This window comes from Gracilinanus agilis, chromosome 2 (genome assembly GCF_016433145.1).
Source record: "Gracilinanus agilis isolate LMUSP501 chromosome 2, AgileGrace, whole genome shotgun sequence".
Lineage (NCBI taxonomy): Eukaryota > Metazoa > Chordata > Mammalia > Didelphimorphia > Didelphidae > Gracilinanus > Gracilinanus agilis.
The window spans coordinates 33369676-33394288 of NC_058131.1; the positions used below are offsets into that span (position 1 = coordinate 33369676).

The following is a 24613-nucleotide window of genomic DNA, read 5'->3' on the forward strand; positions in this document are numbered from 1 at the left end:
TCATGGATCTGGCTAGATTTCTGGAACAGCAGAGCGGAGGGGTTTGATGAATGTGCCCCAGAGCACCTTTCCTCCTGCAGAGGTCAGCTCCCTCCCTTTAATGGCCACACATGGCCACCTCTCACTTGGGGCATTCTTCTCCATATTCTTTGTGGCCTCTGCTTTTCAGCTTTGTTCCTTGCTCTGTGATTGCTATACCCTTTAGGTTTCTTGGGGTTAATGAACTCTTTTTTTTTTTTTTTTTATATCTTCCCCCCTGCCCCTTAGGGGACAGGCAAGTGGTATGAGCTCCAGGATCTTCAAGTCACTGATATCCTCCCACAGATGATCACGCTGTCAGAGGCCTACATACAGGTAGGGGCAGCTGCAGAAACAACCACTGAGATTTTATAGTGAGCAGACCCTAAAAATGGTTCAAATGCCCAGCACGCTTGAAATGTACTTGTGCTTCTTTGTTCTGTTGTATAGAAATGAGGGGTGTTAAACTGTCCCCTTAGCTGGGGTCAGTGTGCATGGTGAGAGGTTGGGATCCTTAATGCACTGAAGAGGATGGAGCCTTCACTGACTGCCCACACACAAGGACTTTGAGGACTAAAACCTGTGCTAGGCAGAGACAAAGTGAAATTCTTGATGGCTGAATGGAGTCAGAGAATGTTGAGAATATCGGATCAAACTAGGCATGGAAGGGTCCAGCAGCATTTCCCTGGGCAGTAGGGAATAGGGAAGCCATTTCTGAAGAGGGGAACCACCTGAGCAAAGTTTTGGAGGTGGGAAGGAATGTGTTGTATTGAGAGAGAAGACAGTTGGCCTTGGTGCATGGGCAGGCTTCTATGAGGAGAGAGAAATGTCTGCATTAGGCAGGATTGGGGGTGAAATGCAGCACTTGAGTATTTAGAGAGCCAGACGCCTTGGGTATGGCTCTCCTGCCTTTCGTGTTTGGTGCTGGATGTGTCAGAGCTTCCCTGAATCAGTGTTTGAGGGCTGGGAGGGGACTGCAGTGGCCATCTAGTGCTTTGACTCCTTTCATGAAAAGAATCCTTGGGACAACACACTTGACAAGGGGTTGTTCTTCAGGGCCCTCCCCACCCCCACCCCTAGCACACACTTTGCTCCTGTTTCTGCCTTTGGGGAAGATGGCACAGATGCCATGCCTCCTCCACAGATCAGCCCTTCAGATACCCCTCTGGGCTTCTCTTCTCTGAGATAGACACCCCCTACTTCTTCACTGATCCTCATATGCCATGGACACAAGGCCCTTCTCTTCCCGCTCTCCAGCTTATCGGAGCTCCTGCAGTGCTATCCCAGGGACCAGACCTCCCTTGTAAGACCCGGGATAGAATTCCCTCTTGTTAGTTCTCTGTCTTCTGAATCACTAAGGCAAGTGGCCAACTTTTGGCCAGGAGAGCTCTCTAGCAGGTGTAGCCTTTGAGAACCCAGCCCGACTGTGGTGAAGCATGAGGCAGTGTAGGGCATTAGGGGAGGGAAGAACTCATTGACAGAAAGATGTGGGGGAACAGCCTGGAAGCAGTGGTGAGGAACAAGTCCTGCGCTCTTTTCCCTTCTCTTGTCGTCCTGAAGCAGTGGGGGAGGGCCTGGTTTTTGGTGGAGAGCTCCGAAGGGTGTATTGTGTCCTAGAAAGAGATTCCAAGTTAATAATAACATGAAAGAAGTGTTGGTTGGAAGATTTAAGGTTATCAGTATTTTGAGATTTGAGTGAGGGTTCCCATGTCCAGTGGGATAGTCCATTGGGAGAGAACCTGGAAAGGCCTCAGACTGATTAGATAGAATAAAGATTAAAGTGGAAGAGGAGATGGCGATGTGGAAGTCCTTAGCATCGATGGGATGGAGGAAGCTCTGTGTGTTATAGAGTGAGCAGAGGGCCACGGAAGGATTAGTTGGAAAGACTGAGGTTGGTGCAGGTTAGGCCTCTATGGGAGCCCCAGGGTGGCCAGTTTCAGGAAGCAGTGGGGTGTGAGCAGTAGTGCTAAGAGCCACCAGTGGAGAGGATGTTGGAGACTGAGGACAATGGATTGGCCTAGAAGATGCTTAGTAATAGTGAAAGAACCTCAGTCTGGAGTAGGAAAGGGGAGCTCCGACCAGAGATCTGTTGGCCTCAGGTCATAAACGGCTCTTAACGAAGAGTGGAGATGGAGCTGGGGTGCCCAGATGACTCCCTGGAGAAGCTGGGGAAGAGCAGGCCAGCCAGAAGTAGGTCTGGGGGTATGTTTTAGGTGGGGGAGACCTGGACCTAGTTGAAGGCAGAGTTAGGGAATCTCTGGAGAGATGGAGATTTAGGTAGTAATTGTGTGGTCCTCTTCCTTCGGAGGCTAGCAAGAAGGGAGGCCTGGGAGTGTAGCGATGGACTCCTTTTCCTTAGGGAAGACTGCACTGGGCGGAACAAGGAAGGAGCCCTCTTTTTGTTCTCTTCCTTGATTGCTTCTTTTATAACACTAAATTAAAGGGAGTTGGAAAGGGGAAGAGGTGAACATGGGCTGGAGGGGAGGGAAGAGGCGGCGCCCCCCCCCCCCCCCCCATGCTAGGGGCTGTGTGTGAATGAGGCAGAAGCTGAACCTGGAATCCACTGTGATCTTTTACAGATATGGAAGAGACGGGACAGTGATGAAACCAACCAGCAGGGGGCGTGATGGGGCTCCTGCCTCCTTCCTCTCCAGCTAGGGAAGCTGGGGATCTTCTGAGGACAGGATGGGAGACGAGGCTGCCGGTTCCCCGTTTCCCGGGCCGGGTCTCTCTGCTGTCCCTCTTTCAGACTCGGTGTAACTCCATTGTCCTCCTCTGTTATTCTGTCTTCCATTCCTGCTCCTGCCTGCTTCTGAGCGGGCTGGGGCTCTCTCACCGATGTAATTTATTTCTGAGAGGCCAGTTACCTGAGAGAGTCCCTGAGAGAAGCCCTCATCGTTCCTTCCAGGGCGCTGGGACCCTTCTTGAGCTTGCTCCCTTTGAGAGTGTGTGTTCTGGAGCCTATTAAAAATCCACGTGCTATTCCTGAGCAAGACTCAGCAAGCACACTGGCATTTTCCTCTTCCTCACGTGGAGGCTGCCCTGTGGGCAACACCATGCTTCTTCTTCCCCAGAGAGCTCCACTAAGAAGGCCCTTGTTTGTATCTAGTGCCTCGGGGAGTCCTTGGGACCTGTGGTGTAACCCTGGGCAAGTCACCTTCCCCCTGGCTCCAGCCGTCTCCCTGAAGTTGAGTTATAGATGAGGTGCCCAGCTTTGCTGGGGGAAGAAATTACTACACTGGAAAATGAAATCTGTTTTGGATTCAAAAGAAATGGTACCTTAAATTTACAAAACGTTTTGATCACAACAGCCTTGGGTAAAGTAGGTAGTGAATTGTTTGCCCCATTTTATAGATGAGAAAACTGAGACTCGAGAGGCTGAGATGCTTTACCCATGGTCATTCAGTCAGCAGGTATCTAAGGTGGGATTTGGAGCCCAGATGATCTGGCCCTTTCCATTCCCCTTGTGCTCCTCCGAGGTCACAGGAGGGCCCTGCCCTTGGAAGCAAACTTGGGGGGCTTCCAAAGGGGACCTGAGTGAGCACAAGTCCCTCCAGTGAAGGTGCCATGCTCTTCACACCATTACCAATTGAGTCATCTTTAGAAGTACACAAAGGAGCTTACTGGCTTTTAAAGAGAATTCTCTCGAAACAGATTTCTTTTTGCAAATTGAGGCTTTCTTATATTAGGTGTGTCTAAAGTGGCAGTGGGCCCTTACATTGAAATGAAACAGCTTGGCTCTGACCTCACGTACGCTCCGTGTCTCTGGACTCATTGAGAATCACACATATTGTCCGTAAAAGTCCTGTATAGTCAGTGGCCATCCAACTTCCCCTTTGGACTCTAGTGAAGAGGAGCTCACCACGGCTTGGGGGGAGCCCATGCCAGCTTTGGAGAGCTCTTATTCTTGGGAAGTTCTTATTTTAAGTTCATCAGGCATTTACATGCTGAGTGCTAGGAATACAGAGAAAGGCCCCCAAAGCCTCTCAACCCCTGGCCTCGGGGAGAGCTCATTTTAGTAGGGGAGACGACCTAGGAGTACCTGGCTACAGACGAGGTGTATGCAGAGCAAAGGAAGGAAGGGCTCTCAGCTGGGGGACCAGAAAGAGCCTCCAGAAAGACCTGAAGGAAGCCAGGGAGAACGAAGGGGCGGAGCACAATCTACCTCGGATTGCCAACTGGTTCTGGTTGTGTTCTTGGGAACCACACAGAATAAATTGAATTCTTTTTTGTTCTCACAACAGCCTTTCAAATGACAATAGTCATGCCAAAAACCCCTCCCTCTAGCTTGCCCCCTGCTAACTTTGCTTTCAGCTCTCACTTTCCTGGTCAGCCCCTGTGTGTGTGAATGCTTGTCTGGGCGCCCCCCAAAGTGAGGGAGTTTGCAAAGCCCTCTGGACAACGGGTGACTAAAAGATTCTCAAAGCTGTGATGGCATCCAGATGACCGTTCCCATTCATGCCTGCTCCATTTCCTGGGACTCATCCATAGTCTGCCCTTTTCTGACCAGCCCAGAAACCACCCCTGGAGCTTTCACCTCGTCATCCCTGAATGCCTGAGACCTCACGGTCTCCATCTGGATGCCAGCTCCAGCCACACCACATGAGTCACCTCTCCCTCCCCTGCTTTATCGTTCTGGAGCCACGGACAAGTCGCTGTGTCTGGAAAAGGTACATCGGCCTTCTCCCTAGATCCAAATGTTCACTGTCTGCGTACCTTGCCAAACCTCCCTCCCTCCCTGTGTGTGTCTGCTGTTAGAATGTAAGCTCCTCCAGGGCAGGGACCGTCCGCTTTTTTGGTGTGTGTAGCTCCAGAACATAAATAAACGCTTTTTCTTTCGTATGCTCAGTTTCCCTCCGCATAAGCTTCACAGGATCACTGTGGATGTTCGGATATCTTTTATCAGTTCCACATGACAGGACCATCTTTTTTGGGTGACGTTCCTTACTCTGGTTCCTCAGAATTTTTTGTTCTGTGTTACTGTGCCCACCATGGGCCTCTCCATCTCTGCAGATAGTGGTAATGGGATAAATGGCTGACTGAGAAAGTTTTGATTAAGCTCTTCTTTGGTATCCTGTTTAATTCTGAGTCCAGCTCATTCATGAACAGCGTTTGGCAAAAGTACATCGCTGGTAAGATCTGTAGCTTTTCCATTTGGGGGCTTGGCATGTTTTGAACAATGACATTTTTTATCCGCTTGCTTTTCCCAGTATGTGTATATAAAAACTCTTGAGTGTTTATGGGTCTCTAGGAGATGTGTTCCAGGGCTCGATGCCACTGGGAAAACCTTACCATATATTATCTCTCTCCAACTTATACTGTGGCTTAGTTCCCCTCGCTCAGAGTGGCAAACTAGTACAAAGCCATTTTGATAATTCCTGCTTTGAAGTATCTGAGATCTGGTCATTCTAAGCGGCTCTCCTTTCTCATTATTTTCCTTGAAATTCTTGATTTTTGGTTTTTGTCAGGTGAACTTTTTTTTCTAGCTTTAATGTTTTATCTCTTTAGAACTTTGGCATCAAATATGTCAACTAAAGTAAGTATTAACATTTTAGTATATTTCCAAAGCCCGATGATGAACAATGAATATCTCCAGTTATTTAGTCCCATTTTTGTTTCTGGCTTAATATCTGGACTCCTGGTATTATACATTCTGTAGTTATTTTGAATGAAATTTCTTTCCCTGCTGATTTTGTATAGTGTACTTTTTTGACAGCTCTGGGAGTGAGGTAGTGTCAATATTATCTTCATTTTTTAGATGAGGAAGCAGACCTGGTCGTATGCTTTATCTAGTAGTAACGGCTGCCAGGTGGCGGAGTAGGTGTACAATCCCAGGATTTCTGCTGGGTTCTATGTTTGGGATTCTTTCTGCAATGCCTCTGTGGCCCGGGGAGAGGAAATCGAGCCATCCTAATGTTCGTGCTACATGTATATTTTTCAGCCTTAAACTTTCTGGGGTACCTTGATGGCTCCCTCCTGTGGGCAAATTAAAGAATAAATTATAATCAAATAGTTATTTCTCTGAGGAGACTTTAGGAACCTAACTAAGCTGTCTTCTCATATTTAAGTGACTCATGTGGAAGGATTAGGATTGTTCTGCTTTGTCCTAGAAGGCAAAAATAGGAGTAAGAAGTGGACACTTAAGAGGCAGTTTTAGGGTCAGAGTTGAGAAAAACATGGTAAAAATGATCCCAAAGGCGTTGGAGGGCTCCAAGCAAAGACTGGATGGCCGCTCGTGGGTCCTGTTGTAGCGGGATCGTTGTTCAGATTTAAATCGGACTAGAAGGCCAGCCAGCTCTCGGCTACGACATGCTCAGTGTCTGCACTTGGCGGCTTTCCTAGCCAGAGGCCGGGAGAAAGTCGGGTCTGTCCGCCTGAGTCCCACATACGTAGAGTGAGAACTTTCAGCTTGCCCGTAGGATAGGGCTCGGGGCCTCCTTGTCACGCAGCGGAGGCTCACCCAGGAGAAGCTTGCTGGTCCCTGCAGCTGGCCAGAGGTGGGGCAGCCTCATGTGCCCAGGCTGTGGTGAGCTCTTGGGAGAGGGCTCAGAAGGCAGAATGAATGAAACCCCTTCCAATAGCGACTCGTGATTCTGGGCAGACGGCGAGCGACCACCCTGGTGGTTTGAGGCAGCCTTCTCCAAGCTGTGCCTGACTTCTGTCCGAGAAAAGAGCCGGAGCGGCCGCCTCACTTCCACATTCCATACGTCCGAGTCCTTTGGGCCTTCGCAAGGGGGGGGTCAGAGGCCGAAGAAAAAGGAACCCCCGCCCGAAAGAGCTCACCCGCCCCCTGTTGGGGTGGCTGGTCGTGGGCAAAACATACCCAGGCAAATAGGGCCAAGAGAGGACTAGGGAGAGTGAAAGGAGAGGAGCTGGCAAAGGCTTGGGCCGGGCCTCCCCCCAGGCACGAGGAAGGCTGGTGTGCAGGACAAGAGTCTGGGGAGGGGGCCGTTTAGTTGGCCACGGCAGAAGGAATATAAAGGGAGCAAATGGGACAGGAGGAAGGCGCTTCCTCCGGCCCTCCTCCCTCGGGCCAGCCCCTCTGCCTTCCCGCTGCAGGGAGGGCTTTCCTTAGCTGCGGGCTTGCCCACTCAGGCCCAGCTGTTCCAGGGTTTCCAGTGTGCCAGGCACAGGGGTGCGCAGACAGAAGTCCCCACCCTTAAGGAACTTCTATTCTGGTGGGGGATGCCACCATGTAAAGAAACGACTACAAACACGATCATTTCAGAAGGAGAGAGAACGTGTGGATAGCTAAGGGGAGCAGGAGAAAAATTTAAAAGTTAAATAATCAGACAAAGAAAAATGAGTCCCCTTAAAGATAACAGTTGGCATTTCTAGGGGGCTCTAAGGTGGGTAAAAGAAATACAACACGTGACTCGCGGGAGGCAGGTCCCACGATCATTTTACAGATGAGAAAACTGAGGCGGATAGAGGTCAGAAGAGCGGCGAGGGCGAGGCGGAGGGCATCCATCGGGTGACTTGCCCAGCGTCGCTCCCTCGGGAAGTGTCGGGTGAGATTCGATCCCAGGACCTCCCATCTTCAGGCCTGGCTCTCGGCTCACTGAGCCAGCCAGCTCTCTCCAGAAGCTGCGCTTGTTAAATTTCCCAATGACGCAGGGCCAAGAGGGCCAATAAAGAAACCGGATGACGCCTTCGGATGATGGTTAAGTTTTCAGGGTCTTTCTACCTTGGAAAATAGAAACCTGTTAGGAGCTGGGGCTTGATGAATTGTCGTGCTGATGGTTTAGACCCGAAGAAGGGGCAGAGCCCCGAGAACGCAGCTTTATGGGGGTCCAGCTGGGCCGCTCGGCCGGGGAAGACCCGAAATGAGCGCACGCTGTTTGGTTTGTTTTAACCCTTCCCTTGTCTTGGGGTCAGTACTGCGTATTGGCTCTCCCGAGGGGGGGCCACCTCGTTGCCTCCGTATCAGCAGTTCTGGGAGATCTCATAGATAAGAAAAGGAGGATCATGAGGATGAAACTGTGACTATAAGAAAGCTCTGTTATCTCCATCTGACACAGGATCACCCAGCCAGTGGCTCAGGCAGCGGGTAAAATCAACTTCAGATGGCTCATCCTCTCAAGGAGAGGGGGGTGAGAGGATGGGCAACTCAAATTTGAATATAAATTCAATTAAAATTTTAAAACAAAACATGTTACTATACTTGATCTTAGCCAAAAGGCTGAGAAGTGATCAAATGTTAAAATGTTGTTTTTATGTGGAATTGGGGGAGATAAAAGTAAAAAATTCTTTAAAAAATAAGAAAATGAGAAAAGAAAGTGGGAAGGAATTAAACCCATATCTTCCTGACTCCAGGTCTCTCCACTGACTGCCTGGAACCTCCCCATTTTATTTTTATTTTTGATTTTTTTCTAAAGGTTATATATATAGGTATATATATATATATATATATATTTCTGTCATACATATATTATCATGCAGAACATTTCCATATTGGTCATTTTTATACGTGAATGAGTCTGTAAAACTAAAACCCCCAAACATAAACCCAAATAAACAATTCTTCTATCTGCATTCTGACTCCAACAATTCTTCCAAATTGTCCCGAGGCCTTGTAGGGGAGGGAGTAGCGAAGTCAAGTGCGGCTGATTGTCCTACAATATTGCCCTTCCTGTGTTCTCCTGGTGCTGCTTCTCTCACTCCAGTGGGCTAATTTTTTTAAAATGTGGAAAGAACTACATGAGATAATGAGTGAAATGAGTAGAACCAAGGGAACCTTGTATATGGCTCCAGATTTAATATTTGAACTTGTGAATGACTCCTCCAGAGAATGAACTGAAAAGTGGAAACACAAAAGACAAGAAGCCAGGTGGTGTGGAGAAGGGAAGGAGGACGGAATAAAAAAAACAATAATAAAAATTTTAATTTTAAAAAAAACCTTCAGGGAGGGAGATGGAAACCATTATTTGGGTTCCCCCAGGCAGCTCTCTCTCCACTTTGGGAAGCTCTCATTGTCAGGAAGTACCCCTAGAAGAAGCCTAGATCTTCATCTCTGCAAACTCCCCACTTTCTGATCTCTGAAGCCCCTCTTCCAAGTGACCAAGTGATAGTCAATCCAGGACCTGTGAAGGTGTCATGTCCATTCCCTTCCCCCCCACTCAACAACTTGAATGAATCTTAGGGCATGCCCTGACCATTGCCCTTCCTCTTCCTGGTCACTTTCTCAGGATGCTCTCCAGCTTCTTCACGCCCTTTGTTAGCTTGGCTACACTCCTAAGCTGGGAAGGTGTGAGCTCCACACTGTCTGTTTATATCCTTTAGACAATGGAGGCATCCATTGGTCATCCTCTGAGTGATGATCCACTTCCTGCTCCCCCTGGATGGTGTAGGACTGATAAGCCCTTATCTCATTGAAGATGAGTGTCACGGGGCAGCTCTCATTTCCTGGGGATTGTTGACTATCAGTGTCTTGGTGTAAACACCTTAAATCTTGAGTAAGTCATTAATTGGCCACCATCTTGTCTAAGCTGGGAGGGGCCCAGCCTATCTGTTATCCACAGATATATTCTCTTAGTTTTGGAACCAGGAGAGGCTTTAGTGGGCATTGAATCGAACCCCCTCCTTTTCTTTCTCATATTTGCTCCTTTATAAATCACGTAGATACTTTTGTTGTGATTCAGTCATTTCCATCATGTCCAACTCTTTGTGACCCCATTTGGAGCTTTTTCTTGGCAAAGATACTGGAGTGGTTTGTCATTTCTTTCTCCAGCTTATCTGACAGATGAGGAAAGTGAGAGAAACAGGCTTACGTATGTGTTTGAGGCCAGATTTGAACGTGGGAAGATGAGTCTTCCTGACTTCAGAACCAAAATTCTATTCACTCTAGGGCCATCTAAAGGTCCATGTGCGTACCACTCACTCTACTAAGGGATAGACATTCTAAAACTTTCTGATACATTATACATTTGTTATATACACTATAAAACGTATGGATTAATAGATGGTGCAGTGGATAGAGCACTGGACTTGGAATCAGGAAGACTTGTCTTCCTGAGCTCAAATAAAATCTGGCCTCAGATACTTCCTAGCTGTGTGACCCTGGGCAAGACACGTAACTGTTTGCCTCAGTTTCTCTAGCTGTCAAATGAGCTGGAGAAGGAAATGGCAAACCACTCTTAAGATCTTTGCCAAGAAAAAACCCCAAATGGGGTCACAAAGAGTCAGACGTGACTGAAAAATGACCCAACAACAAAATAAAACTTAAAAATACAAATTGAAAAAGTATGAAATACCAGTGAAATTGTGTTTGATCCTCTAGTTAATAGGAAGCCACTGAAGTTTATTGGGTGCGGAAATAGCACAGTAAGATCTATAATTCTGGAAAATCCATTGGCACCTGGGTCCTTGACCTTGTGAATGGAGAGAATAGGTGGAGAAATGAGGAACTCCTTCCTCCCTGCCTAACTCTCCTGATTAATTCCAACATTGAAAACTTCAAGGCATTTGGGTTTCGAATCCAAAATTTTATTTGTCTTTGTTTTTTTAATTTATTACATTGGAGTGGATTATTTGAAGGATGGGGATGGGAAGCGGATCAAAGAGAAGACAGGATTGGCATCTCTCTCTTCAACAAGGAGAGTGGTGGAGGCAGCTGCTGGGTCAAAGGAAAGACTGGTGGAAGAACCCATCGGAACCCTGTAGGGTCCTAAGAAACAACCTCCAAGTACAAATGGAATCAGACTCCAGCTGTGGGTCAGGAGAGCCGTGGGAGGAGACGTTCCCTTGAGGCTCCGGTGACTGGCCAGCCCAGGCTGGGCTCTTGGGTGCCTCTTTCCTGGAAACTGCCACTCTGGGTCCCTCTTTGGGGGAGCATCAATCCTGCCTGTGGATCTTGCAGTACAGGGCAGCCTAAAAGCAAGGAAACACATGCCCTCTGTTGGTGGCATCCTTCTCTGGGAATAGCTGTGGAATGGCCACTGATTTGGAGATGTGTTGAGGGCAGAGGGCAGATGCTTGGGCACACAGTGTATACCACTCGTGGTTAATATAGGAGGGATCTCACCGATGGGGGAGCACAAAGACGCTTTTAGCATTTTTTTTAATCTCAAGTCTCCATTGGATGGGAGAACAAGCAGGAAACATGACCTTGGGGGAGGAACATGGAATCATAATACTAGTCTAGTCCAGCCCCATTATTTTACAGATGAGGAAACTGAGGCCCAGAGATGTTTAGTGACTTATTTTGGAGTCACACAGGGAGCAAAAACTAGGGGCAGGATTTGAACTCAGATTTCTTGACTCCATAACCATCCTCTTCCCTCTTCCCTACACAGATATTATACTTCTACCACAAGAAAACCTCCAGTGAGATGGTCATCTGAGACTTAGCACTTTGGCTCAGAAGTCCTGGTCAGGCTGGCTGGGCAAGGGTCAGGGTTCACCTTGTCCTCTTGGGTTTGGATTGGGTTGGCGTGGTCCTGGGGCAGGAGCCTTTACATCCCACCCTCCTAAGCCTCTTTGACTCGGATCTTGCAAGGCCCTCGCTTCCTCCTGCCCCCTTCTTCTCCATCTGGGGCACTCACACGGCATTGCTTGGCAGCCTCGATGCTGGAGCACCAGAAGGTCGGGCCCTGGGCACAGGCTGGCATCCTCCGTTGACTGAGCTCCGTCTCACACATTCCCAGAGCCTGTCCAAGGAGAATCAGGTCCAGGAAGGGGACAGAGCAGGACAGAGAGCCTTCGTTACCTCAATCCCTCCCTCCTTCCCTAGCTCTGGGATGGAAGAGGACAGATCTAAGGACAGAAGAGGGAGGCGGCCGCCCTTCTTCTCTGCTCAGACCACCAAACCAACGGGACGGCGGCCCCTTCGAGGCTTCCCTGGGCCTTCGGTAGATCCCGATTTTCCCGGTATCAGAAGATGTGGCGAGACTGTGGGCACGGTTGGGGCACACATGGTTGGTGAGCGCCCCGCACGAGTAGGCATGACCCTGGGATGACCATGGCCCCGGGAGAGCTGGACCACGGAAGGTCGGGGCCTTCCTGAGTCGATTTGGCCGAAAATCCACGACTTTGTGGCTGGCCCACTCCAGACTTATCTACGCTAGGCTGCAGGTCCTAAGACTAGCCCCAACTTCTTGCAGAATTGAGCAGAACCTGCACGTTATTCATAATGGCCTTGGTTGACCCAAAACGCTAAAAGACTCAAACTTCAACGGAGGAGACGTTTGTGTTTCTATTCTTGATGGTTGCACCTCAGCAAATAAACGTCTAATGCCATAAAGGGGGGCCTGCAGGGCAGTTGGGTGGAACGAGGAGAAGGCGGGCAGCGGAGGGGGCCGAACGTACCTGGCATATGAGGTGGGGGTCTCGGCCTCGGGGCAGCAAGGACAGTAGGGACGGGTAGTGTTGCTCCACCAAGCCTTGGCACTGGAAGGACAGAACACACAGACCAGGGCTGGGGAAATGGTCTTTAGCCCGCCGGGGTCCGTCCCCCCTCCCACAGAATGGCTCTGTGTCTCTCCAGCCCCAACATCCATCGGGCCATCGAGTCACCGAGACACCTCTCGTGTGCTGGCCCCGCAGGACCATAGGAGGCAGGTGGGTCTCGGGCTGTGGAGGCTGGAGGATTCTGGCTAGGATGGGACCCCAGCGGCCATCCGGTCTCCCCCAGCCCCATTTTCTATTTTATACTTTGCCTATCGCTCTCCTGCTTGAGACGTTCCCAGCATCCTTTTGTGCCCCAAATTCCAGCTAGCGTTTCCATCATACTTTACGATGGGGTCAGATTTGATCCTCGGCACCCCCCTAGGAGGTGGGGGCTGCGCTTGGGTCCAGTAAGACCCAGTGAGGAAGCAGACGCTTCTGTGCTCTGCTAACGGTCACTGGGCCAGGCTGGACCCGCTGCCGCAAGCCGGAGGTCGTGATCTGGGCTGAGCTCTGGCCGCTCAGGTTGCTCGGGTGTCTGGGGAGAACCCTTGGAATGTCTGGGCTCCGGGTACTGCCTCTTCTTAAATGATCCTTTGTGGGTCATGGGATGATGTACGGCTACACCGATTCAGCACTCTCTTCTCGGTAAAACCCTCGCTCGAAGGATCATAAAGCGAAGCTGTGTGTGTCACTCTTCCGTCCCCCCCGGAGATGGCGGCTATTATTCTCCTCATTTTACAGATAAGGAAACTGAGGCATCCAGAAGTTTAGGGACTTGCCCAGGGCTATCTAGCTAGTAAGTGTCAAACATTTTATTAGTCTTCTCTCTCTTAGATGATAAGGCCACGGGAGAAGAGATCAGATATTTTTTATAAAGATCTATTTTAATGGATACGCTTTTATATCACCTATATTTCTCTCTGGATCTCCCTCCTCCACCCTTTTCAAGAGAGCCATCCCTTAGCACAAAGAATTCGAAGAGGGAATTTCTTTTTTTTAGAAAAACCCCAAAGTCCTCACCTTCTGATACAAAGTATTCATTCTAAAGACAAAAGAGCAGAAAGGGCTAGGCAATTGGGGTTAGGGGACTTGCCCAGGGTCACTTAGCTGAGAAGTGTCTGAGGTCAGATTGGAACCCAGGACCTCCTGTCTCCAGATTGGGCTCTCTGTCCGCTGAGCCTCTTTACTGCCCTGAAAAGGGAATTTTTTTTCCCCAAAGAGGGAATTTCTCAAGAACTCTTGTACTTGCTAGCCTCTAGAAGTGGTCCATGTATATGATAGGAAGCTAGATGGTACAGTGGATAGGGTGGGGGGCTTGAGTTGGAACCCTGCCTCAGACAGGGTAAGCCTGGGCAAATCATGGCATCTCTTCTGCCTTAGTTTCCTCATCTGTAAAATGACAGGGATGGATTCCGTGGCTTCCGAAGCCCCTTCCAACCTGAGCTGAGAATCCCCCTCCTCTCACTTCTTTTCAGTTTTACAAAGCCTTTGCTGGATGGGGGGCTGCCCTGCCCCTGTCAAGTGCTTTTTGTTTTCTTTTAAACCTTTCCCTTCCATCTTAGAATCAATACTCTATATTGGTACTAAGGCAGAAGAGCGGTAAGGACTAGGCAATCGGGGTTAAGTGACTTGCCCAGGGTCACACAGCTGGGAAGTGTCTGAGGCTACATTTGAATCCAGGACCTCCCGTCTCTAAGTCTGGCTCTCCATCCACTGAGCCACCCAGCTGCCCCCTCAAGTGTGTTTTCAAGGGCCTTGGACAAGGGGGTCACCGATACCACTTTTAGCTGTGAGGTTCTGATTCTTGCAGAGAGAGGGGAGAGAGAGCAGTGGTGGGGACTGAATGGTGAGTGTTTGGCAGCCGTAAAAGAAGTGGATCCGTGGGTGCTGGCCATGGTATTCCTGGAAGAGGGGGGATTGGAGCCCCTCACCTCCTGCCAGTCCAGCTGGGGGTTGTTGCAGATGTTGATCAGGGTCTTCTCTATGTCCCTCTCCGTGCTGTTCCCCGGGAGCTCTGATGATGCCCGGCTGGTCACCGAGACGCAGAGGCGGCAGTCCGGGTCTGAGGGTGTCCACTGGTCCGGGAGCAGCCCTGAAATAACAGGATCTGCAGAGATAAGGTGGACGGAGGGAGAGAGGCCAAAGCCAGAGGGGACGTCCAGGAGAGGGAGAGGGACAGACGGACACGGGAAGAAAGGAGACCCTCCCAAAGCCCACAGAGAGCGCCCTGCCAGCTGTGGCTCACCCAGGTTGTAGCTCGCATCAGCCGAACATCGAAGAACAAGGCCACAGACCAGCTGGGGCAACACACGGCCCATCACAGCGTCCAGCAGGATGACGGTGTAGCGCTCGGCCAGGCACTGGCAGATGCCCCCCGCCACCAGGGGCACGATGTGGCACACTTGAGCGACTGCCACCGCCAGCACGGACTAGAGGAGAAGAGGATGGATGGAGAGGGGGCTCTGAGGGCAGGAGGATGTGGGGAGGGGTAGCACGAGAAGGCGAAGGCAGGAAGCAGGCTCGGACCCCTGGGGAGTGTGCCAACATCTCCAGGTCATCTCACAAACTTCTGGCCCTTCCTGGAGAGATCTGGCAACCTAGATCCCTGCTTCAGGCATCCAAAGACCAGCCTGCCCTCCAGGAGCTTCCATTCCATTATGTCCTAAATGGGGCTAAAGATGAGGCCACAGAGGAGGCTCTCAGAGGCTTAGGAGCAATGGGACTGAGGTTTGAGGTCTAGAAAATCCCCTGCCTTCCCAGAGGAAGGGAGATGTGGGGGAATACTTGGGGTTCCCTCTCTGGAGAGCAGCCCCCAGACCCTTTAGAGAGGTCTTGTTTTTTTTAATCCTTACCTTCCATCTTAGAATCATACTGTGTATGGCTCCAAGGCAGAAGAGCGGTAGGGGCTGGGCAATGGAGAGCTTAAGTGACTTGCCCAGGGTCACCCATCTTGGAAGTGTCCTGAGACCAGATTTGATAGAATGGCCTTTAGGAGCTCTGGGTGACTCAAGTGGAATCAGGCATCCTCATCCAACAGAGGGAAGGAGGCGTTTCCTTTCAGTGATCTCTCCCCAATTCTCTCCCATTTCATCCCCAGAACTCAAATGCTGTGGAGGGAAATCCAGGGTAGCAGGAGGCAGTCAAGGTTCTCTCTAGAGTCTCTAGAAGTCATGCGTGTTTCTACCCACAGTTCTTTCTGGGCATAACCAGAGATTCTAGGCTTTCGGATAGTGCTCGAAGTAACCAAGTATATACCAGTATCCCTTCCACACTGTGACTTTTCCCATTGCCATTTCAACTCAGTGTGGGTTGACACAGGAAATTAAATGGTTGTTTGGGAGTTTTGTGAAGCCCCAGATGACATGTAAAGGCCAGAAGATGACATCGAAAAAATTTAGAAACTCAGAAATGCATCAAATATACATATAGTATTCTTTTTTTTTTTTTTTTTTTTTTTTTTTTAACCCTTAACTTTGGTGCATTGTCTCAGAGGTGGAAGAGTGGTAAGGGTGGGCAATGGGGGTCAAGTGACTTGCCCAGGGTCACACAGCTGGGAAGTGGCTGAGGCTGGGTTTGAACCTAGGACCTCCTGTCTCTAGGCCTGACTCTCACTCCACTGAGCTACCCAGCTGCCCCCTATACATATAGTATTCTGCAGTATCAGTATATTTTATTTTGAATGCCACAAAGATGCACAATTTCTTTTCACGTAAACACTTCTTTTCTGGCATGTGTTAATTGAAATTTGGGAAATGCCATCTAAAAGTATATATATATATTTTCTATGGACACGTGAGAGACTTTGAAACTACATTTCCCATGATTCCTCATGGCATACAGGAAGTATGATGATGTAAGAGAGGGGTTAAATCTCCGGGGGAGGAGGAGGTCGCCCTCTTTAGCTACAGGGGAGGGAAGATACGAAAAGGTAAAATGCCTGAGGCAGGAGTTTGAATTCTTACCAGCACGTGGTCTAATGATTTTATCTCTATCAGCATGACTTTAATTAAAATACTAATTTCTATATTTATATCAATCTTTATTATTTTTAATCATAACACATGTAGGGAAGGCCAACAATTTTTATGTGGATTTCCAGATTGCAGGGGTTCTGCACCCCTCGCCCCTGTAATGTGGAAGGGATACCTGAATCGGGAACTGTCCTGGGGAGCCTAGGGATGGCATAAACCTGTGCCTGGTCCTTTCTAGTTGGCCACCAGTATTCTGGTCCCTTGCTAAGGACACGTACAATCAAAGCTGCCCATTAGCAAAGGGTGAGAGCACATGTGATCCATGAGAAGGGGTCAGATGAAGGCTCCTCTCCACCCAAGGCCCATTCCTATCTGAATTGAGCCTCCTGGGGTCATGGAGGTGGAGATGGGGCCAGGAACCAAGATGCCTTTAAGCCAATATCTATCAGCCTCGGGTAGGCCAGTTGGGGACCCAGGGAAGCACTGGAAGGGGCAAAGCCATCAAGATCGGAAAAAGGAATCGGCCTTGGTGAAAAGGGATCACCCTGGACTCACCCTGGGGATGACAGCTTGAACTTTCTTGAGTAAGGTTCGACAGAACCAACAGAAGGGAAGTGGAATGGGAAACTTCTGCTCCATGAGGTCCTATTAGAGGAAAAGGAGAGGGCAGTCCATTGGAAAGGCCTGTCATTAGCCCCCTGCCTTCCCTTCTCTTCCAGCAACTGCTCAAGGATTCTATTCTAGTCTCTCCCTTTCCCTCTTCCTGTATCTTTTCTTCCCATTTTTCCAGCTTTTTTATTCTCTCTTGGTCCCACCAAATGTCCCTTGAGCCTGTGACTTCTGTCTTTTTCTATTTCCAATATCTCCAAAAGGAGAGACCCTTAATCCTAGCCTCTAGGAATTATCTGTATTCAAGGGTTCGAAGGGCTGTGCATGATCAATTAATAAACATTTAGTAGTCACCTTTTGTATGCCAACCACTGTGCTAAGTGTTGATAGAGCAACTAGACTTGCTCTGTTGGACCCTAGAGGGGAGAATCAGGAATACTGGGAGGAGGTTAAAAAAAGGCAGAATTAGGTTTCATGTCAGGACAACCTCCCATCAATGAGAGCTGTTTAGAAGCTAACTGAGCTGCTGCAGCAGGGAGTGAGTTCTCTGTTGCTGGAGGTCTTCAAGCAGAGGTTGGGTAGTCCTTTCTTGGGAATGGTGTAGAAAAGGGTCTTTTTCAGTTATGAATTGGGCTAAATGGCTTTTGAGGTTCCTTTCAGTTTGGAGACTCTGTAATCCTTCCCTTCCTGGCCACCTGTTCCCTGACTTCTCTGGGGCGCCCAGCCAACTCTGGGGCCCTTCTCATGCTACCTCGTGGACCTTCTCTGATGGTCTACCACTGTTTCCATGGTCCAGGACTGTGTGGCTCACTCTCCCTCCCTGGTGGGCCCCAGCAGAGAACAGGTGGAGGGTCAGAACCTTGGACAGAGCTCTTGCTAAATTTCACAACCCATGAGCCCTCTATGCTATTCAAAAATAAATGGCCCAGCTGGGTGGAACAGTGGATAGCTTTCCTGATACTCATCATGGTGAGATCAAATCTGACCCCGGGCACTTGCTAGCTATGTGACCCTGAACAAATCACTTAACCCTATTTTATCTCAGTTTCCTCATCTGTCTAATGAGCTAGAGAAGGAAATGGCAAACCATTCCTTTTTTTTTTTTTTTGCCAAGAAAACCCCAAATGGGTCACTAAGAGTTGGATACGACTGAAAAATGATTAGTGTCCAAAAACAGTTCACTTCAACAAGCATTTATTAAATGCTTACTATATACAAAGCACCATGCTCTGTTAGAAATTTAAAGCCCTCCCCATGAGGTAGCAAGGTAGCTCAGAAATAGCTCATCCTAAAGATAGGAGGTCCTGGGTTCAAATCTGACCCCAGATACTTCCTAGCCATATGACTCTGGGCAAGTCACTTAACCCCAACTGCCTAGTTCTTATCGCTCTTCTGCCTTAGAATTGATTCAAAGACAGAAGGTCAGGATGCTTTGATTCATTCAAGGAACATTTGATGGGAAAACCCATCCAGCTTCACATCGTGGTGACCTGGCTCCCTCTGCCATCTCCAGAACATTGTTCTTCTCTCTCCCATGGATCAGGTTCCTGCTTTGTTCTCTGAGGAAGAGTTCTCAGACTAGGCCAGTAGCTAACGGTTTCCTTAAGGGGAGGTAACTCACCTGGGTGTGAGCCCCAGGACTCCGTGGGAAGTCCTCCAGAAATGCTGGAACCACCTTTTTTGAGAGATCCTGAGATCCTGGTTCCCATGCTGAGAATGGGACCTTGTTTTCACACAGGCCCAGGCTTCCACATATCTTGTTTGGCTATTGGGAAGCAACAAGAGACATTAAAAGAGGTGATGGCAACCAGGGAAGTGGGGAAATCCCTAGTCTCAACCCAATTCTGGATGAAGAGGAATCTGAGATCAGATGTAGGGAAGATCTACTGGCCCATGTAGAGTGATTGGCACTCAGTGGGGGCAGAGACGATGTGTGGAGCTCAGGGGGAACTAGGGGCATGGAGAGGAGATCTGGAGAAGGAAATGGCATACCATTCTAGTATCTTTGTCAAGAAAACCCCAAATGGGGTCCTGAAGAATTGAACATGACTGAAAACAACAGAACAATTATAAAATAGATGGTCAATGGACAGAAGATGAGTCCATGGGCATATCTGGGAGTTTGTGTATTTGGAAAGGGTGTGCCGTGTGTGTGTTTGTGAGGTAAGATGGTGTCAGTAGCTCTATGTAGGGTGTTAGTAAAGTGAATATTCTGTATGTGGGTACGTGTGAGTCTGGTGAGTGCTCTGGGCATGCATGTGGAGTGGGTACCCTGTGTGTATAAGAAGGTGGCTGCTCTTAGACAGTAGAGCAAATATTCTGTATGTAAATACGTGGAGTGGGTTCTCTGTGTGTGTGTAGGGTAGGGCAAGTACCCTGTGTAAATGTGGGCTAGGTCCCTGTGTGTATGCAGGGGGAATGCCTTCTGGGTATATATCTGAGTCCCATTGTGGGTCTGCCCAATGAGTGCCATGTAAGTGGGACTTTTGGAGGAGCAATGGGTATGTATATAGGGTACGTGTCTTGGGTGAGAACCAGGAATGTGTGTGTGTGTGTGTGTGTGTGTGTATGTGTGTGTGTGTGTGTGTGTGTGTGTGAGAGAGAGAGAGAGAGAGAGAGAGAGAGACAGACAGACAGATAGACAGACAGAGACAGAGACACAGAGAGACAGAGATAGAAAGACAGAGAGAGACAGAGAGAGAGAGAGAGACAGAGACAGAGACAGAGACAGAGAGACAGACACACACACACACACACACACACACACACACACACACACACACACACACAGAAGTATAACTCACAAGTTGTCCCTGGAAGTACTGGAGGACGTGGGACAAGTATTCTTCCATCACGCGCTGGCAATTTGGGATCATGAGCTTCAGTGGCAATTTGGAGCATTCCTCTTCTAGAAAGTGCTGAATGGTTTTCTAGAGGGAAAATGCAATATTACGAGAAGACCTAGGAAATAGGGGCCAAGGAAGACCTGGGGGAGAAAGACCCAAAGGAGATTGATATAGGGAGGTTGGAGGAAGAAGGTGACATGGGAGAAAACAATGGGGTATCTGAGGGTAGAGGACTTAAGAGAGAAACATCAGGTCATGATAAAGAGAAAGACAAATCAAAGATCAATTCCATTCAGGGACTGAACCCAATTAATTAACTCAAGGATCTTTATGGTTTTGTGTTAGACTTGGTGTCTCTAGAGTTTCTTTGTACTGTGCTTCTGTCCAGTGTCCTTGCACCCCTCCATGTTCTGCCCATAGCCTGTCCTGGTCCCTTTCTGTGCCTTTCCTGTTGCCTTCTACCATCTGCTCCCAACCCCAAGATAGGAGGGATTTCAGTACCTTAAAAATGACCTCTTTAGCCTTCTTGGTGAGAATGGTCACGATGTCCTCACACTCTTGACATAGGTCATCCTGTGAAGGAGGAAAGGAATAGAACAGGGGACAGGGAAGGAAGGATTCTTCTTAGGGTCAAAGTATCTCAGTGATGATGCGGAGAACCCAGACATCCTCCATCTCTCAGTTCTGAGGATGTTCTCTGATTGCCCTCATGCTTGGAATGATCTTCTTCCTCCACTCTGTCCCCTGACCTCCCTGCCTCTCTCTACATCCCAACTAAGTCTCTTTTCTTACTCTGAAGCCTTTCCCACCTCCTCTTAATTCTAGTGCTTTCTCTCTGTTACTTATTTATTCTATTGTAGCTGGCCTCAAATATATTAGTTTACATGTTACCCAGTTATATTGTAAGCTCCTTGAGGGCAGGAGCTATCTTTTGCCTCTTGGTATCCTGGCACATAGTAGGTGCTTAATAATTATTTCCTGATGGATTGATTGGAAAGGCTAAAATGATAAAAACCCCTAAAGTATCATTAAGGATAGGGATTATTTCCTTTTTATCTTTTTATCCTAAAGGCTTAAGAATGAGGCTTGGTGCAACACATTGTGGAACTGAACTGAACTGTGAGCAAGGTTCCAATCAATCATTAATCAAGGAATGTAATGGGGATAATTTGAGGAAAGGTGTGTGGGATAAGGGAATTTTGGAAGGAGGTTGTCAGAGACTTGCTAAGTGGGTAATCTCGGTTACAGGTAGGCTGGGATTAAGGAGATTCAGGATATAATAGGACTGAAGTCAGGAGTATAACACAGAAGGGAAACAGAAATCTTCAGGGAGAGGAGAAATTACACTAAACAGACAAACAAGCAGGCTTTACAGACTGGGACTCAGACTCAAACACAGGCTGAGGGAAATAGACTAAACTGAAATTAACAAACAGGCTTTAGTTAATTTCACAGGAAGGGACTTGTTTTGAAGTTACACCTTCCTCCTAGATGGATACCGGCTTCCCTTCAAGCCCAGAGTATGTTGGTTCTTTCCCTCTTCTTCCCTCTCTTAATAACTGACCAATTATACTAATAAGTCTGTTAAAACACAAAAGGGTTTATTATCTTTAAAGGTTGATGTGTCAGGAAAGTGGATCAAAGAAAAGCCCTAACAGTTGTCTCAGGAACCTCAGGTGGGAGAAGGGAGTCAGAGATGGAGTCTGAGTAAGGACCAGCCTTTAACTCAGCTTACAAAATGCTTTTGATATCTAAAGGGAATAAATGATGACTGACTAGTTTCTTTATATCTAAAACTGTCAAATATTAATTAACCTCCACAGATTTGAACTCCTCTCTAATTACTCTCCTTATTAACTTCACAGACATATAAGGTAAAGGAGGGAAGGTAGGAAATAATATTGGGAAGGAAGATATAAAGGGTTTATCCAAAATAATAGTTTCTTAAATAAATATATCAAAGCTAGGCTAAATTTCAATTGTACAGATAGGTAAGGAAGAAGCTCAGTTGGTTAGACAACCTCTCTCCACGGGAGACTCAAACCAACTGTCTTTTCCCTCAAGATTCCAAACCCCTAACTGCTTTTCAGAACTCAGCCAAAGCTTGAAAAAACTATATGACCCCCTCTCTCTATACTACAGGAATCAACAAGCATTTTAGTGATCACTATTATTGTTACTTAAAAAAAACACACACACACACCACCTTATCTTCAGTCTTAGTATTGATTCAAAGACAGAAGAAGGGTGAGAGCTAGACAATGGGGGTTAAGTGACTTGCCCAGGGTCACACAGTTAGGAAGTGTTTCAGGCCAGATTTGAACCCAGGTCCTCTTGACTCCAGGCCTGGTGCTCTATCTACTGTGCTACCTAGCTGCCCCTCAACAAGCATTTTTAATCACATTACCTTAATAGTCACCACCTTAAGTTCTGGGGATACAAAAAAAGGTAAATGCATACCCCCTATCCTCAAGATGCTTCCAGTCTAATGGGGGGAATGCTGTGTACATTTATAGGGATGTACAAGATACAAGATAAATGTATGGATGTACAAGATACAAAGAAATACCTTTATAGGTTTGGAGGAGAGCGATAGATATGTACAAGACACAAGGTGACCTCAGGGACTTGCACCTGGGGGAGGACTGGCCCTTCTCCCCTTCTCCCCTTCTTCCCATACTATGGAGACTCCCTACTGTCCATGGCTCATCTCTGGGAAGGAATTCCTCATGCCTTCCCTTTGGAATCCCATCTTGTGCCCCAGGAACTGGTACTCACTGCGCTGGCATGTCCCCAGACCTTCTGGAGGCAGTGGCCCAGAGCTCCACAGCGAATAGCTGTCTCTATATCCTGACACTGGAACTCGGGATCCTGGTCACAAGCTGGTCCTGTGGGGATTCCAGCTGCTGCAGCTGAGGACCCAAAACAACCTCCTTACTTGGGGTGCACGGCTGCCCGGCACCCATCGCCAAGCTCCACAGAACCCCAAAATTAGGGTGGGAAGGAGTCTCATAGGGCACCTCCTCTCACCCAAACCGGTCTAGTCCAACCTGTATTTAGAAAAGAAGCCGTTTCCGCCACCCAGCACCCCTCCCACCCCAGCAAGTGATCATCCAACTTGCTTGGAGATGCCCATTGGGAGGGAGATCACTACTTGCCAATTCCTCTTTAGATCTTACTAATTGTTAGAACGTTTTCCTGATGCCAAACCTAAATCTGCTCCTTTGCAGTTCTCCATCCTCTGGGGCCAAGCGGAACTAGTGGACGCCTTCTCTCCCACATGGCAGCCCTTCAGACTCCTGAAGTCTGTGATCATGGACACCCAGGCTGATTCTTGTAGGGCATGAACGCGAAGTCCTTCTACAGCCTCTTTGCCTCCCTTGGACATGACCCGACTTATCGATATCCTCCTTCCTAAACAAGCCTATCCCCTCTTCCATATGGCAGTCTTTCAAGTCCTTGGAAGACAGCTATTATGAGTCTCAGTCTAGTTTTGTTTAAACCAGTGATTCCCAAAGTGGGCGCCACTGCCCCCTGGTGGGTGCTGCAGTGATCCAGGGGAGCAGTGATGGCCACAGGTGCATTAATTGCTATTAAAATTAAAAATAATAATTTCCAGGGGTGCTAAGTAATATTTTTTCTGGAAAGGGGGCGGTAGGCCAAAAAAGTTTGGGAACCACTGGTTTAAACCCTTACCTTCTGTCTCAGGATCAGTTCTAAGACAGAAGAGTAGCAAGGACTGGGCAATGGGGGTTAAATGACTTGCCCAGGGACATACAGCTAGGAAGTGTCTGAAGCCGGATTGAACCCAGGTTCCCTCAACTCCAGGTCTGACGCTCTATTCACTATGCTACCCTGAACCTCTTTGTTTTCCTAAGCTAAATGTCCCCAGTTCCTTCAGCCACTTCTCATAAGACAATCTATCCCCTTTCTCCCTATAAACCCAGAAGTACCTTCACCATCCTTGGAGGTGTCTTCATATACTCTCTAGTTTATCGATGTCCTTCCTTAACTATGTTGCCCAGAATTGAAGCTGATGCCCCAGATGTGGTCTTACCAAAGGACAGTATAACAGGATGATAATCACCTCTTTATTCCTGGGAGCCTCCATCTCTTAATTTAGCCCAGAATCATATGAGCTTTTTTTGTGTGGGGGGGTTGTTGTATCATGCTGTTGATTCATCTTGAGCTTGTGGTTCACCAACCTCCCCAGATCTTTTTCAGATGAACTACTATCTATCCATGCTTTCCTCATCTCTTACTCGTGAATTTTTTTAACCCAATTGCTGCTCTGAATATTTCTACAGACATAATCCACCCCCTTCCTCCCATCTTTATTTTTCATTCTTTATGGGTCTCCCTAGAGGGTTTTCAGAGAGAGAATCTCTTCCAATCCCTTCCAATTTTTACTCTCCATTTGCTTGGCTCAGATTTCCACCCTGGCCCCTGGTCCCACTCTGGAAGGGACCTCAGAGGCCCTCTCATCCCCTCCTTGTAATACAAATGAGGAAACTGAGGCAAAGTGAAGCTGTGTGTCACTCAAGGTCACACAGGTGCTAAGCATCAGAAGTGGGGACCTCCTTGAAATCAGGCCCTTTGACGCCGAGAGCCCAAACACTTTCTCTCTTTTGTTTGGGGTTAGGGGAATGACTTACCAGGGCTTAGGTTGGAGAGAGGCAGAAGCAGCAGCAGCAGCCACAATGGCAGGTTTCCAGTTATAGCCATGGTGGGGGTTCCAGTAGGGTTTGTCACTCAAGATTCCTGGCTGCAGCATTTATTGTT

The 24613-nt window shown here is 48.2% G+C and overlaps 2 protein-coding genes and 1 pseudogene across 3 annotated transcripts in view; 1 reads left to right on the top strand and 2 right to left on the bottom strand.

Moving 5' to 3' along the window:
- USP39 (ubiquitin specific peptidase 39) overlaps window positions 1–4860 on the top strand; it is a 35456-nt gene extending 30596 nt beyond the window's left edge. For both annotated transcript variants that reach the window (XM_044663054.1, XM_044663056.1), the window contains 2 exons: window positions 268–354; window positions 2598–4860. In XM_044663054.1, the coding sequence (XP_044518989.1) occupies window positions 268–354; window positions 2598–2645 (135 nt within the window). In that variant the 3' untranslated portion in view covers window positions 2646–4860. The remainder of the gene's footprint in view (window positions 1–267; window positions 355–2597) is intronic.
- Window positions 4861–8082: 3222 nt separating this feature from the next.
- LOC123238559 lies at window positions 8083–8212 on the bottom strand (annotated as a pseudogene).
- A 3274-nt stretch (window positions 8213–11486) lies between these two features.
- Window positions 11487–24556, bottom strand: SFTPB (surfactant protein B). The gene is made up of 10 exons (XM_044659313.1): window positions 24487–24556; window positions 22610–22743; window positions 20333–20404; window positions 19790–19915; window positions 18607–18750; window positions 16932–17021; window positions 14651–14834; window positions 14337–14497; window positions 12325–12405; window positions 11487–11666 (listed from the first exon to the last, which is right to left on the bottom strand). The coding sequence occupies exons 1-10, from the start codon at window positions 24554–24556 to the stop codon at window positions 11487–11489; spliced, it is 1242 nt and encodes a 413-aa protein (XP_044515248.1).
- Window positions 24557–24613: the final 57 nt, after the last annotated feature.